The sequence below is a fragment of the Coturnix japonica genome, chromosome 5, assembly GCF_001577835.2.
Source record: "Coturnix japonica isolate 7356 chromosome 5, Coturnix japonica 2.1, whole genome shotgun sequence".
NCBI classification, from domain to species: domain Eukaryota; kingdom Metazoa; phylum Chordata; class Aves; order Galliformes; family Phasianidae; genus Coturnix; species Coturnix japonica.
In genome coordinates, this window is record NC_029520.1 from 52,346,477 (window position 1) to 52,361,786 (window position 15,310).

Below are 15,310 nucleotides of genomic sequence, written 5' to 3' on the forward strand. Positions count from 1 at the left end.
AAGCTGTCCACCAGCCTCAGCCTCCCCGGCGCTTGGATTACAGGCACAAGCCACCGTGCCCGGCTATTTTTCAGGCTTTTGCAGACTCCTCAGCATCTGTGTTGTATGGGCTCTGCCTGGCCACACAGTGGCAGTGGGGATCTGAGAGACAGTCCTTCTACTGTCCGCGTTTAAAAGTGGGTGGATGGATACACAGGAAAGGCATTTCTGAGCACAAGTAGATTTAAGCAGCTGACAAAATCCAGAGTTCTCACTTTTAGCCTGGAGAGACACTCTGTGATGCTCTGCCTTCATTTTAACCCCAAAGAGGCTCCATCTCTGGGACAGCTCAGTGCTTCATTTGATGAAGAGAGCATAAGAGACGTCCCACTCCTTGCTTTCTATTACAAAGAAAGGCACCTTGATTCACCAGTGGTCTCCTAAGAGAGAAGAGCTCAGAGCTGAGGACACAAAGGGGCTGTGACAGTCCATAAGCGGTGGAGGAGGCTGATGAGATAACGCTGGGAACGCTGGTTCCACCTGGACAGGCTGACCCTGACTGTTGGAGGGATGTTTGCTAAAGTGCAGGTCTGGGAAAATCCACTGCCTGGCATTTCCCATGTTCGTCGTTAAATTTACTGGGATCTCAAAGGTTTGGCAGACCCTGCACTATGACCCCACACTGCTGCAAGAAACCACAGCGCACACAACCTAAGCACACACGAATGAGCACTGCTGTGGCCACGTCTGCAGGAGGTGCTTTTCTTTTCTCTCGGCATCGACTCTTCTGTGCTCACTCCCCGGGACACAGAGCTGCCAAGCGCAGGGTCGCGCTGGGGAAAGCAGCCAAAAGAGGCTGGGTCCCGCTGTGTCGCCCAGGCTGCGCTGCAGGGACTGTTCACAGGCGCGATCCCGCTACCGAACGGCACGGGAGCTTTGACCTGCTCCGTTTCCGACCTGGGCCGGTTCACCCCTCCTTAGACGACCTGGTACCTCCCGGTTCCCCGGGTGACACCATATCGGTGCCGGCCTTAGCGCGGACGCCCGCTCAGCACAGCGCTCTGCAGCCCAGAACCCCCGGGCTCAAGCTGTCCGCCAGCCTCAGCCTCCCCGGCGCTTGGATTACAGGCACAAGCCACCGTGCCCGGCTGGCTGCAGCTCACACTGTGTGTGCTCTCCAGCACTCAGGGACTGGCCTCACCATAGCAGCAGGATGCATTAGTAGCAGCACACGGGAGAGGAGGAGTCTGCAAGGAAGCAGAACGGAGCTTTTCAAGTAAAGATTCAGCGCAATACTTTGTTTTGGAATGGCCAAATTAAGGTTTATAGGACAAAAAATTAAGTGTGTTGTCCTCCCCTATGGTGTCCAGGGAGAGCTCCTGATTATTGTGTTGAGGTACTGGAGAGAGACTAAGAGGCAACCTGTTTGTTGCATGAAGACTGGGGGCTGCAATGAGATGTTCTGATTCCCAGAGGACGTGAGATTAACAAAAATGCAATGCAAAGAGTAAAATGCAGGAGCTTCTTTCCATTATCTGTTCACAACTGCAACAGAGAGCTGTCTAGAAATACAGGTCCCTGAGATCCTCACCATGTTTGCACCTCAGAGCTGTCTAAGGGAGCTCCCCCTGACATCTCGCTCCATGCTCCAGTTATCTGCTTAAGGAAGAGCTGTCAGTGACAGCTGGAGTTTTGGCTAATGGTCTTAGTTAATGACTACAGGGTCATGGCTGTGAGGAGATGGAGGCTTTATGTCCACAAAGGGGGAAAAGGCAAGTGATTTTCACAGAGGTACTACTCATGTTGCTGCTCCTGGCAGGGCCTGGAATCCCCCCACCCCCTTCTCCTGTCAGTAGCACTGCTCTGTTTGGCCAAAAATGTACATTTTTTCACCATGAATGCAGGCTTTTTGGTGCATTTGAAAACTATCAAGAGGGACTGAGATATCAGGGGGTGAAGCCACCTGTTTTGCCTGACAAAATGTGGTAGGGACAAGCTTGGTAGACTGAGGAGGGCTGGAACATGGCTGAGACACAGATTCAGAGCCCTGCAGCACGCCCCTTGACATGTCCTCTGGCTTCCAAATGTCACCTGTAATGAAGATTGAGGCTGCTCACAGATGGGAGAACTCAGCTGCCCCATGGAGCCACGTATTGGGAACCACAGACCTTCAGAAGGAGGGCTATAACACACAGCTTCTGCAGAGCCTAAATGCCCAGAGCTCCTTAGCATCGCCATACTGCTTCCGTGCTTAGCAACATACTGATGTGTCTGAGATCATCCTGGTGTCAGCAATGGCCTGGTCCAAAACCAGCTCATAGGTGTCCAGGACAGAAGCTACTGCCCAGCCCAGGCCTGTATGTCACTGCTCAGCTACCACTGGGGTGTGGAAATGCAAGAAAAATTGATTGTCTGCGCTAAGTGCAAAGGCACAGTGATGCACTCAAGGTACAAACCAAACCCAAACAGCCTGGAGGTCAAACTGTTCCTCCTGCTGGGAGGGCACTTTCCAAGGGCTCTTCTCTGCATCCACAGATGGATGCAGGATATCCACGGAGATCAGGACAAGGTTCCCAGTGAGGAATGCAGGACTGCCAGCAATTCTCCATGGTCCTCACTACACCATCCCAGCACACACCAGGGCTCACAGATCTGCTGCAACCACAGCACTCAACTCCCACCCTGAGTCCTGCCCTCGCGCTGTTACATAAAACCTCACAGGAAGAAGCTGAGGATCTGTTTAATGCTGCACTACTGATAACGTTTGCATCTCGAGCTGAAGCTTCAGCTTCCTGGCCAAGCCCCGCTGCGGCTGCACAAACACAGATGTTGCAGAATGGCAGGAAATACGGCTGAGATGCCCTGGGGCCACCTCCGTCACTCTCTGACTGCAGCTGCCCATGGAAAGCACTACTCTGAATTGTCCCCCCTTGGACATGGCACTCGCCCCACTGTATCAGATCTCCTGGTGATAAGAAAACTGCCATAAAGCTGTGATAACAAGGATGTTACTTGTTTTCACAGCAGAGCTTTGCTAACACAGACACTAAGGGCAAAGTATGAATGCATAGTTCTATGAAGGTTCTATGAAGGATCATAGAATCCCAGAATGGCCTGGGTTGCAAAGGCCCACAGTGCTCATCCAGCTCCAACCCCCTGCTGTGTGCAGGGTCACCAACCAGCAGCCCAGGCTGCCCAGAGCCACATCCAGCCTGGCCTTGAATGCCTGCAGGGATGGGGCATCCACAGCCTCCTTGGGCAACCTGTTCCAGTGCGTCACCACCCTCTGGGGGAAAAACTTCCTCTTTTTCCCTTCTCACTGTGCCAAAAAATAGTAAGCAAGATAAGCAGCAGCATATTAAAATAGGGCTGTCCTGACAACCCACATTGATTGGGAGGGTAAACGATATTTGAGTGATAAAAAGAAAGGGTATCCCTTCTTTGTATTGACCCATCCATCTCCTTGAAGTTTGCTTATTGGTTATGACACAAAGCTGAAGTTATCATTGTCTTCCACCACATTCTTGTGACAGCACTTGCACCGTGGCTGGAGGACAGAACAAGCAAACACAGGCTGACACACCATGACAGACACAGCATCACACGCTGGTAGCTGTGCAGCTGGTGAGGGAAGCCATAAGGAGCAGGCAGCTCTGCGGCCAGGCCCAGCCAGCAGCAGGCCCTGCAGCCATCTGCAGATCTCCTGAGCCTCTAATCACTTTATAGCTCTAATTACTTTATGCTCTCAAGGCTGGAGTCCCACGCTGGCAGCTCAGCAGGACGTCCTGCAGGGACACAGCGGGTGCTGCCTCCTGCAATGTTTGCCTTCAACATGAACAGGTCGGGCCCTCCCAAGGACCTGGGCAAGCCTTGAATTCTTTAGCAGGTCGGTGAAGGCCAAGCCCTGTGAGCAGGGCAGGACTTGGGGTCACCTAGAACACGCTCAGGTATCGCGAGGGCTTTATGTGGGTGTTTGACCTTGAGGATCAACCAGCAGCACGAGAAGTGGAGCTTTATTGAGGGTGTGTGAGGTGCCAGCACTGCTCCAGGTGGGGCTGTGGGCTGTGGGTGCTCATGGTGAGCTCCCATTACACCCGCAGCGCTCCGTCCCAAAGGCCTTAGCACGGCACGGCCAGCAGCAGCTCCGAGCTGCGGTGCTGCCCATGGACACAGTGCGGGCTGTGTGCAGCCATGTTAGTTCAGAGCAGCCACGTGTGGAGCTGGGCAATGACACAGAGCAGCCGCCCAGCTCCATAGCGACAGCCAGCACCGGGCACGGGGCTGAGGGCCTGACTGGGCCTAACAGCCAGCACAGCTCCCACATCTCAGCTCTCTAACCGCACACCGCCCCCCATATCCGCCCGGTCCCTTCCCGCGCTGTTCGTGTCCCTTTAAGACGCTCCCGGTTCCCTCTGACGTGCGATCACGTGACTCCTCTCCCCACAGCAGCCCGGCCCCGCACGCATGCGCACTGCGCCCCCAGCCGCCCCACCCTCTTTGGGGTCACGCTGCGCGGCCCGCAGTGCGCATGCGCGGCTCCCCCCGTCACCCCGCGGTTCCCCCCCGCTACTTCCGGTCCCGCCGTTCCTCTCCTCGCACGTTTCCGCCCACGCGGGAGGGCGGGGCTCCTTCCGCCCGCTCTGCGCATGCGCGGTGCCGCCCCGAGGCCGCGCGGCGGGAAGCTCTCCGCTCCCCCCGCCCATCGGCGGCGCGTGCGCGTGCAGCGGGGCGGGGCGCGGTGCGCATGCGCGGTGCGGGCGGAGGGGAAGTGATTTGGGCAGCGCGGCGCCTTCCGGCGGTGCGGGCTGAGGGAGCGGCGCGGAGCGGAGCGGAACCGGCTCCGAGCGAGGCCGGCCCCGACGGGACGGAGCCGCGCTCCGGATCTGCCTCGTCCCGGCCCGTCCCGCCGCACGTGAGCCGAGGAGCCGAGGAGCCGGGCGGAGCCGAAGCGGGATCCGGGCTGACCCGCCCTCCGGGACCGGCGGGCGAGCGGGGCGCGGCGTCGGCGCGGCCCTCGGACCCCCCCGCGTTGGCCGGGCCTTCCTTTCCTTTCCCCCGGCCGTTCCTCCGTCCCGCTCCCCCGGCCGCCGCCCCATGCTCGGTTCCCGCTGAGCCGCGGCCCCGGCCCCGCTCGCTCGGGCCGCCCGGGGGCTCTCGCCGCCCGCACCTCCCCCTCCCCCCGTCCCCGCCCCGCTGCAGGCGCCGGGCCCTTGGATGCCGCCGAGATGGGCAAGGTGCTATCCAAGATCTTCGGCAACAAGGAGATGCGGATCCTGATGCTGGGGCTGGACGCGGCCGGCAAAACCACCATCCTGTACAAACTGAAGCTGGGCCAGTCCGTCACCACCATCCCCACCGTGGGCTTCAACGTGGAGACGGTCACTTACAAAAACGTCAAGTTCAACGTGTGGGATGTGGGGGGGCAGGACAAGATCCGGCCCCTCTGGAGGCACTACTACACGGGCACGCAGGGCTTGATCTTCGTGGTGGACTGCGCCGATCGCGACCGCATTGACGAGGCCCGCCAGGAGCTGCACCGCATCATCAACGACAGGGAGATGCGGGACGCCATCATCCTCATCTTCGCCAACAAGCAGGACCTGCCCGATGCCATGAAACCACACGAAATCCAGGAGAAACTGGGCCTGACCCGGATCAGGGATAGGAATTGGTACGTGCAGCCCTCGTGTGCTACTACAGGGGACGGACTCTACGAAGGGCTGACATGGTTAACGTCCAATTATAAATCCTAATGAGAGTAACTATTTAGTCTACAAAGAATTAAAGAGAAAAGAAAAAAAAAAAAAAAAGAAAGAAAAAAAAAAAGAATAAATGACCCGCCCGGCTTTCCGGAAGAATGATTCTCTACAGAAAAGTAAAACAAAAGCATCCATAGGATTACGATCACCTTTCTCCAATGACCACCCTTTCCTTCTCCACACCTGACTGGATTCCTGTTTTAACTCTCCTCGCTTGGCGTTAGGATGCTCTAACCTCCGAATGTGACACGAACACGAGCACTAGATGCTATGGCAGACCTCGGCAAACAGGGGAAAGACACATTGTAGACTTGCTAAGTAACTTTATTTTTCTCTCTCTCTCTCAAAGCCCTTGAGATGGTTTGGTTGTTCTGGGGCCGGCTGGGGGAGGGCTGCCGTTCTCAGTGTATGCTTTTCTGGTTCGACTTTTTTGATGATATTTTTTGTTCCTCTCTCACTTTGCTGTAGATTGCTACTCTTTTGCCTTCATGCGGAATATGTTGATAGGTCGACTTCATCTAGTAAACGGAAAACTCTTGCTTCAAATCAAACCGCAGTCTGTCTTTTTATATTAAGGACTTTTTGTAAAGTTCTGTTAATCTGTAACTGAACAGTGACTCTTGGTCTGGCTCCGTATCTCAGCCTCGTAACGAGACCAATTCCTGCCCGCGGTGGCAGATAGGAATACCATTGTAACACGTTCAAAGTGCATATCAGGCATCGTGTTCACTAGGTAATGTAAGAACTGCTTTGAAATGTCAGCTGTGAAGTTCTGAACCATACATCATGCATGAGAAGGGATGCAAATGAGTTCCCCATCCTACATGGCGACCATATAGCGAATAAAACACGAATGATGTAATCATAGTTCCAGGGTAGATACTGTTCCGTTTCTGTCTTGCATTGCCAGTTTAATGATGTTTAGCTGCAGTTTTTACTCCTTCGGTCAGTCTCCAGTTCGATGTGAGACAGGTTCCTTCCAGCAACACGCAGCAATAACCTGCAAGCGTTGCAACAAGTTTTACTCCAAATTGGCGGGTTGGGGCAGAAGTCGAGCACTGACTTGCCTGCCCCGGGATGAAGGCAACGTTGCTTCATCCTCGGGCCTCTCGATCTTAAAGGATTTCTCACTTTTGGCATCACCTTAAGGCATCTAAATCTCCACGGGGTTTCTCATTTCTGAATGTGTGGCATGGAGAGAACAGACAGAGCCCGGCTGCTCGAGCTGCGGTTGTGCAGCGGGGCTGAGCTGAGGGCTGAGTTCCTGCATGGCCGTGCAGCGTCGGCCCTGAGTTGTTGCTGCAGTGCTGTAGGAAGGGAACCGTGTTGGCTGTCTGAAACCCATTGAGTAACTGCCAATGAGAGCGGGGTGGAGAGAGTGAGAATACGACTATGAATGTAAACTTCCATAATTAGTTCTTAAAGGGCAAGCAGCTCATTCGCCGTGCCACAGCCTGCAGGTGTGGCTGGCAGAAAAACCCCACCCAGAGCCAGTAATGAGTGTGAGGTCTCAATCAAGTGTTAGTGCTGGCCGCAAAACATACTAAAGCAGCTGGTTCTGATTCAGCCTTAAGGATTAACTTCAGATTTCCTCAAGGAGTTAAACTCGATTGGGGAATTCTAGGAATGTATGCTACAAAACCAGAAGAAAATGGCTTTTTTTTTTTTCCTCAAGGATATAAGTTTGATGTGAAATTGGGGCATTACGCTACGGTTGTGCAGCGTTGACTCTGTGTGCAAAGTCCATTGTGTATGGAGCTCTTACCAAAGATGAATGGGAAGATTAACACACACATACAAAATAACGCTGAATTCACTTCTGGAATTGAATGTTTTGGACCATGTCGAAGTAACTTTGGACCATGTCAAAGTAACTTTGGACCATGTCAAAGTAACTTTGAATCTGGTTCCAAACAACGTATATCTCTGTGTGGGGTGTGAGTGGGACCGAGTGGGTTCATGGTGCTGGAGGATAGAGCATTGACTGGGAGCCCTGCTGAGCTGAGCTGAGCCTGGTGTCCAACCACTGCAGGCTCAGTTGTGGAGGAGGGGGGAGCTTCCCACCTTATTGCTGTCCGAGTGTCACTGCTCTATTTTCCAGCCTGTAAGGCTTGTTTTGTTCCTCTGATGTAACTTAACCAACAGTGTGGCGGTATAAAGGTTCAAATGCGAGAATACGGTTTTCTGTTTTCTTCTGGAGCATAAATAAAACAGCCAAGCACAAAGTAAACGCCTAAACTGGAAAACTTGAAGCTCTCTCAATGGTTCTTGAACTCTTTCAAATCTCTTCTCAGTCCAAATGCAAATGTCCATCACTCCATTCCCGTCTCCTGGCCAGGCTTTGCATTGCCTCACATCCACCAGTTTGTGCTCTGTTGCTTTTAGACGTTCTGTTTGGGCAGGAGAAAGGAAACTGATTTGTTCTCTTCTTTTGTCTTTCGGTTGTTTGGTTGTGGGGTTGTTTTTATTTGGGAGGGGGGTGTGTGGAGGGAGATAAAAGCGACCGGAACGTGGTGGAGACTCCACAAAGCAATGGCCATTGCTGCCCAGCACCTCCAGAGCTTTCACTTTCACAATGTCCTCGATAGGACGGAGCTGCAGCTCCCCACAGGGTGAGGTGCATCCAGAACACAGTGATGTTACGAACCCAGCCCGACAGCGGCCATTTGTGTCCATGTGAATCTATGGAGTGAGTTTGGAATGGCGTTAAACTGTGTCTGATCAGTGAATGAGTTTGTAGACTGTGATCTCCCTGACGAGTAAACAGGAATTTTGTGTTCTCAATATGGCTGTAGTGTTGGTAAAGAACTAATAAGCAGAAAATAAAGCAATTACACAGCTGAGCTCTCCTGGTATGTTCCTTCTATTGAATTATGAGGGAAACAGAAAGGGGCAACATGGCGCTGCAGCGGTGTGTTCTGCTGACATCAAGAGCTCTCTGTTGTGTCTCACAGCGGTGAAAGCCCGTCTGTAATTCCATGATGGGCTGCAATCAATGGGAAGGACCATGGTAACACACTGGAACAGGTTGCCCAAGGAGGCTGTGGATGCCCCATCCCTGCAGGCATTCAAGGCCAGGCTGGATGTGGCTCTGGGCAGCCTGGGCTGCTGGTTGGTGACCCTGCACACAGCAGGGGGTTGGGGCTGGATGAGCACTGTGGGCCTTTGCAACCCAGGCCATGCTGTGATTCTATGATGGCTGAGCACCAGGCAGGTGTGTTGGGGCACATTTTCACTGCTGGGCCTTCCTGCTCCCAGCTGGCCCTGTCTGCCCGCATGTCAGCGAAGGGTGTGTCTGTGTAAATGAACTCATTCAGCTTAATTAAGCTCCTTCAGGTTGGTAGACAAAGCTCCGGAGCAGTGAACTCCCGTCTCTTTCATGGCAGGGTTTACTCAGTTCTCAGAATGGCAGAGTTGGGTTTGAAATCAGAGCCCTGGGTTGTGCCGGGTGTGACTCACCCAGCAGGGCCTTCCCCAGTCACAGGGCTGCCATCCTCACGGGCAGGGATTGGAACGAATGCGCCTGCCGTCCCTAATTGGAAATTAACCCTGCTAATACGGCCTCGTGGGTGATGGTTCTCCCCAGGGAGCGGCTCTTGGTTGTCAGAAACCACTGTGATGCTCAGTGCTGGAGCAGTGCTGGGCTCTGCCGTGGGCCCTGGAGCGGAGCAGAGCTCTCCCACAGCACAGGGGCAGCCCCGGCCTGGGCAGCTCGCTGCTCCATGTCCAGCCTGGCTCTCTGTGTGCCTCAGCCCAAAGTGCTTCGGTGCTTCCAGGACAGAACTTTCTGCTGGATAGCAGGGAAGCGTGAACTCACAGTGCTGTGATGGAGGCCGTGGTGCTTCCACCCAGCAAACCCACCCGCTCCTCTTCTGACCTCAGCAGCGCTGACGTCCCCGAGCAGCTTTGTGCCGAGGTGGGGACTCGAGTGCTGCGGTCAGCCTCGTGTTCAGGACTTGGAGCACGCTGAGCTGTGTAATTTCAGCCCTGCCTTCGGTTTGGAAGGGGAAACGGCTGAGTCAGAGCCCCGTGGTGCTCAGCGCTGAGGTTTCCTCCCTGCGAGCTCCCAGAGCTGGGGTGCAGGGCTGCTTTGCGCAGCAGGCTGCATGTGCTGCACGCAGCCCAGGAAGCAGCTCCTCGTGCTTGACAACAGGTATCTCCACCCTTGAAAGAGGGAAGAAAGAATCAAAGGTGTGAGTCATCTGCTGAGCCTGGCTGAGCTGTGTGCTCCCCTGTGCTCCCCTGGGCTGGGGGCCTTCCCCTTCCCCTTCCCTCTGCTCGGTGTGCTACAGCTTTTAGTTAAGAAAACACCCAACAATAAAACAACTTAGGCAGGATTTAATGGGTATCAGTTTCAGTAGGGAGGAAGCCAGGAGCACTGGAAACACTGTGTTTTTTCCCTTAGGAGCGCTCAGCTGGGTGGATCCCCGTCCCCAGGGCTGCCACCAGCAAGTCCAGGCTCAGCCTCGTGCCTCTCACCCTGATGGAACAGAAGGGAGTGGAGCTGTGCACAATGGGCCGAGCCCCAGACCTGCCTGTGTCCGACTTGGGGTGAGTCCCTCAGCTCAGGCACGGAGGCAGCAGCAGCACAAAGGCTGAGGGGTGAAGAGGGCAGCATGAAGACATGGATGAAGGCACTCTCAGCATGGCATTCCCACCCTTTGCTGTCCCGGAGCAGGGCTGGCTGCTCCCCGTGCTGCTGCCGTCCTGCTGTTCTCTGCCCCAGGATCTTTCTGCTTATTCCCGCTGAAAGCACAGGGGCTGTTGTCAGGCTGGCGCTCAGTCGCTGGCTGCCAACTTTCAGCTGCCGCCACGCAGCGGGCCGGGCTGCGCTGGCAGTTAGATCCCATTAGCTTAACATCTGCCAGAACGCCCTTTCCCCACAGGGGCTGGATTAGTTTGGAGCTGACCCAGCTCTCCTGGAAGCTTTGCCTATCACGTATTTGTGGCTTTCAATCCGCTGCCCTAACTGGAACCAAACCCAGCCCGTGCGCTCACCGGGGAGCTTTTCCTTCAGCCCAACAGCACAGCCGTGAGCTGGCTCTGCAGAAGTGAGCCCTGAGTGCCCAAATCACATCCTCTTTCAGTGCCCCCCATTGCATCCTATCCATCACATCAATAGCTGCGTGTCCATGCTCACAGTTGGAGCCTGGCGATGGCTCAGCCCTGCGGGACCTTGTGTCTGCTGGGCTCAGGGGGGAAAGCAGGAAGGGCAGAAGCACTGCAGCCGGGCAGTGATACCCAGTGCAGGGACACACAGCGCTGCAGGGCTCCTCCTTCCCCCGCCGCAGTAAAAGCTTCCCCCGTCCTCCTGCTGGACCTTCTCAGCTATGGGTCCCTCTGCGCTTCCTCTTTTAGTACCTAAAAAAACCCACCCACACCAAGAAGCGTTGGCCGCAGCTTTGCTGGAGGCTGCACTGAAGGCAGAGCTGCTCAGCGATCCCTGGGCTGAAGTCAATCTTTTCCGGTCTGATCGCACGGCCCAGGAATGTCTGTGCACGCACAGTGTGGCCGGGGAGGGCTCAGCGCTGTGCCCCAGTGCTGCTCTGCTGCTCCCCTTCAGCTGCGGAGGCTGCAGGGGCTGCCATGTCCTGCAGAGGAACCCAGCACCCGGCCCGTGTCTCCCCCTGCGATGCTCAGGGGGGAAATTAGGCTGTGGAGTAGGGTTAGGTTGGGAATCATCACCCCAAAGCTGCTCTGAGGCCGCCCCGCTTCCCCCAGGCACAGCCTCCCCACTGCTCAGAGCTCACCCGCTCCCAATCTCAGCTCTGCCCAATGAGAGCAAACAGCCACAGCCGCATCCCGGCCCCATGACACCTCGTTACACATTAACAGCAATGCCAATATTGACCTATTGCCCTACAGGGCAGCTCAGTGCCCCCACACCCCACTGTCCGTGCTGCTGGCACCCCAAAGTGCGGCCGCATGGCAGCAAAGCAGAGGGGACCTCGACTTCTCCCTCTATTTGTTTCACAGCTGTGAGCTCCAAAGGGAAATCACGCGGCCGTGCTTTTCTCATTAAGCGCCGTCACATTTTCCAGACAGAAGCTCAGAGCTCCGTGCTGTAAGATGGGGATTTTTTCCTCCTTTTTCAGCTGCAGATGCTTAAGGATCCCTGGCTGAAGGATCCTTCCCGGCCCCACCGTGAGCAACGCGTGGGGCACCCCAATGCCAACCCCAGCCAAACTGCCCCACGGAGCAAGTGATGGTGTGTCAAGGAGGTGCCCGTCTGTGTACAGGTGGGTGTTTGTCCAACAAGAGGAGCCCCACACAGACACTGCAGCTCCATCGCCCCCATCCCGCCCATGGCTGCACCGCTGGCGCTTCACATCGTGTGATCCCGAGCTGCTTTTGAAGGATGTGACCTAATTAAGGCTCAGCTCTTTTCAATATGATTTTCATAGTCCCACGGGTTCCTTTTCCCTGTGCGACCGGCCGGCCCGGCTGGGCCTCCTGGGACGTCTGGGAGCGGGAGGAGAAACCATCTGAGCACAGCCCCACGCAGCCCGGTACAAAGGCCATGCACGGCCCTGTTTGTCTCCTTGCTGCAGTGCTGATGGCGCAGAGCTGGGGGCTCCCTGCAGCCCCCCTGGCCGTGCCATTGAGCTGAGTTTGCCATGCTGAGGCAGCTGCATTGGCTGCCACTGAGCCCCAGGGATGGGTGTCAGGGCTGATGCACTGAGCCTCGGGCCCTATGGGGTAGGTGGCCCCTTCCCACGGGGAAAACACATCAATTTCTGGCTAAAAGGAGAATAAACGTCTCATCTGACCCCAAACCTGCCTGATCCCAACCTTCACCACCCACAGCAGCCAAACGCTGAGCCCCGGGGCTGTTGGATGGGCCAAATAGTGACTTTTGTGTGTGTTTGTTGGATGGGACACATCCCCATGGTGGGCCAAACAGGAGGAAGCCCCCATTGCAGAACCTGGGTGCACTGTGGTCAAGTGAGCAACGCACCATGTGTTCCCACAGCAAGGCTGGGAGCTGGGACGTTGTGCATGGGTTGGCAGAGCAGCTGAGCGAGCTGATCTGCAATTAAGGACGTTCCTCACTTCCTTCTGATTAGCATCAAGAAAAGCCATTCACTCACACACCGAGTGCTGCCTGCATTGGCTGGAGCAGTGTTCCCATGCACCAGGAGCGGGTGAGCAGCTCAGCCAGGCCAGGCTGCAGGGTGCATCACACAGGGGATGTCCCAATTCCCAGCACTCCCGTCGTGCTGCTGCCTGCATCTGCTCCAGGGCATCGCCTGGGCCATGCTGCCAGCCTGCAGCAAAACGGCACTTCAGAGCGTCATGGCCAAACAGCATCTCGGTGTCATACAACAACCCACCGTGTCACCACTTGGCACTCCAACCTGAGCACCCCAAGGGGCACCCCCTGCTCCTCCCTGACCCTGCAGCCTCCTCCCCCTGTGCCCAAATCCCGCGTGCTGTACCCTCCCCTCCTGCTCTATGTGGGTGTGCCGGGCCTCACCTGCCCTGCACTGCTCCAACCTGCCCGGCCACCCCCAGCAGCTCCTTCCCCCCCCCCCGGGCTGGCTGGGCCTCCTGTGCGCTCCCTGCTGCTCCTCCTGCCCCTGGGCAGCCCCTGGGGTCATCCCCTGGCTGCTGCAATGCAATGCACACACCATGGGGAGAGCTGTGTGAATGGTGACAGGGCAGTGCCTTAAATCAGGTGGGAAGACAAGCAGGGGGGCAGGCTGAGCTCGGGGGACAGAGGCTGCCCAGGGCTGGAGCTGATGTTTAGCTTTGGGCACTGCCAAGGGTGCTGAGGGGCACAGCGGGGTGCAGGCAGCGTGGGGTGGGCACTGAGGGTGCCATTGGTGACAGCATCAGCAGGGACAGTGATAGTGCCACTGGTGGGACCCATTGAGGTGCCATTTCTAGGTGCCATTTCCCCAACACCCAGGGACCCCACATCCCCATGGCTGGAAGCTCACCGCGCTCTCTCCATCTCAGTGTGTTCAGTGTTTGCTGACACGGCCTTGCTGAGCTCTGCCGTTCTGCTCAGCTCTCAGTGCGATGCTCAAACACTGCTGTCCTTTTTACAGCCCGCTCCCGAGCTGCACTGAGGGATGCTGCAAAGAGGAGCCAGCTGCCATCGATGGCAAAGCTGCGGAGGTGTCCCCAGTGCTGGCGTGTCCCACTAGCCTGGATAGCCCTCCCTGCCGGGTGTCTTGTCTCTATTTAAGCCCCTCTCTGGGGACATTATTAAGGACGTCTGTTACATTGCTCTGTACCAACGCGATGCAGCTCATTCCCATCTCCTCGCAGTCATCGGGCAGCACCTTCCCTGTGCTGCATCCCACACCTTTCAGCTTTGCCGTGGGATTTCCATGGGATTTCGCATGGCAAATCCTTGTCCTCTGATGCCCCCCCTTATTCCAATGGCACTACCTACAAATACGAGGGCAGAGGAGCCCCCGAGGTGTTTGGGAACATCGCGCCTCCCTGCTCCGTGCTGAGCCACAGAGCCTTAAATATCTGTCCCAAATCCACAGGAGAACAAGGCTGCTTAACTCTGTGTGCTCAGCCCAAAGGGAAACTCAGTGCTGAACTTCAGCTGGACGAGGGAACCCAAAATCAAGGAGGGGACAAGGAGCCCATCGGGAAGTGGTCGCTGTGGGTTTCATTGTGTTCCTGCTCGGCGTTTCTTGTGTAGCCCCAAAAAAGAATGAACCCCCTTCCCTCCCCCCAGAAATGATGGGCGCCCCTTAAAGGAGCCCTATAACTGCACCATCATGGGACACCCCGAGAAACCCCCACACCCCACAGGGAGCTCTGGTGGGCAGAGATAATTAACAGGCACTAATTACAGGTGGAGTCCCGTTCAATGGGCCGCTCTCGAGGTTTCCAGCTCTCGGCAGGAAGCCGGGCTGTCAGTGTGCAGCTCAGCTCTGCAGCGCAGGAAATGCAGCACGGAGCACAAGCAGCCCGGGCTGTGGGCAGCCTGCAGGGGCACAGCTGGTGGTGGGGTCACAGCCCATGGAGATGCTCCAGAGCCGTGGGGATGTGGCAGCGCTGCCCGGAGCTGTGGGTGCCCCATCCCTGGAGGTGCCCGAGGCCGTGGATGGGCCCTGGGCAGCTGAGCTGGGGGGGGACCCAGCCCATGGCAGAGGTGGGGCTGGGGGGCTCCTTCCAACCCAGATGTGCTGTAATTCTGTGACTATGACCGTGCTGCAATGAGCTCAGCCCCGAGCAGCCGGGAGGAGGATCACAGCTCCTTCCAAACTCCCTTCCCCCCCCCCCACACGCAGCCGTTTCATCTTGTGGCTCTGGGCAGTGACACACACTGCGCTCACAGCCTCCTTCCTCACCCTGCCCTGCTCCACAGCCACTTCCTCTGTGCGAAAGCAGGAGCAGCCGCAGACAAGTGCGGGTGGTTGGGTTCCGCAGCGCCTGGCAGTGGGTGCAGGGGGTGCAGGGTGCAGCCGGGGCCACCCCAAGGTGCCCCCCACCTCACAACAGCCCCAACCAAGGGCGGGGAGCAGCAGCTGCACACGAGGAAGAGAAACACTCAACTTCCTTTTTTGCTTCTGAGAGAGAAAAGGAAGTGCCGAAATGGCAGA

The 15,310-nt window shown here is 56.4% G+C and overlaps 1 protein-coding gene across 1 annotated transcript; it reads left to right on the forward strand.

The window, feature by feature from the left end:
- The first annotated feature begins 4,717 nt into the window (after positions 1 to 4,717).
- On the forward strand, positions 4,718 to 7,976 carry ARF6 (ADP ribosylation factor 6). Its single transcript, XM_015865956.2, has one exon. It carries the CDS (start codon positions 5,205 to 5,207, stop codon positions 5,730 to 5,732), a length of 528 nt encoding a protein of 175 aa, XP_015721442.1. The 5' UTR covers positions 4,718 to 5,204; the 3' UTR covers positions 5,733 to 7,976.
- Positions 7,977 to 15,310: the final 7,334 nt, after the last annotated feature.

Excerpts from the sequence above, each read along its gene's own strand:
- ARF6 (XM_015865956.2), top strand. The coding sequence starts at position 5,205 with ATGGGCAAGGTGCTATCCAAGATCTTCGGCAACAAGGAGATGCGGATC.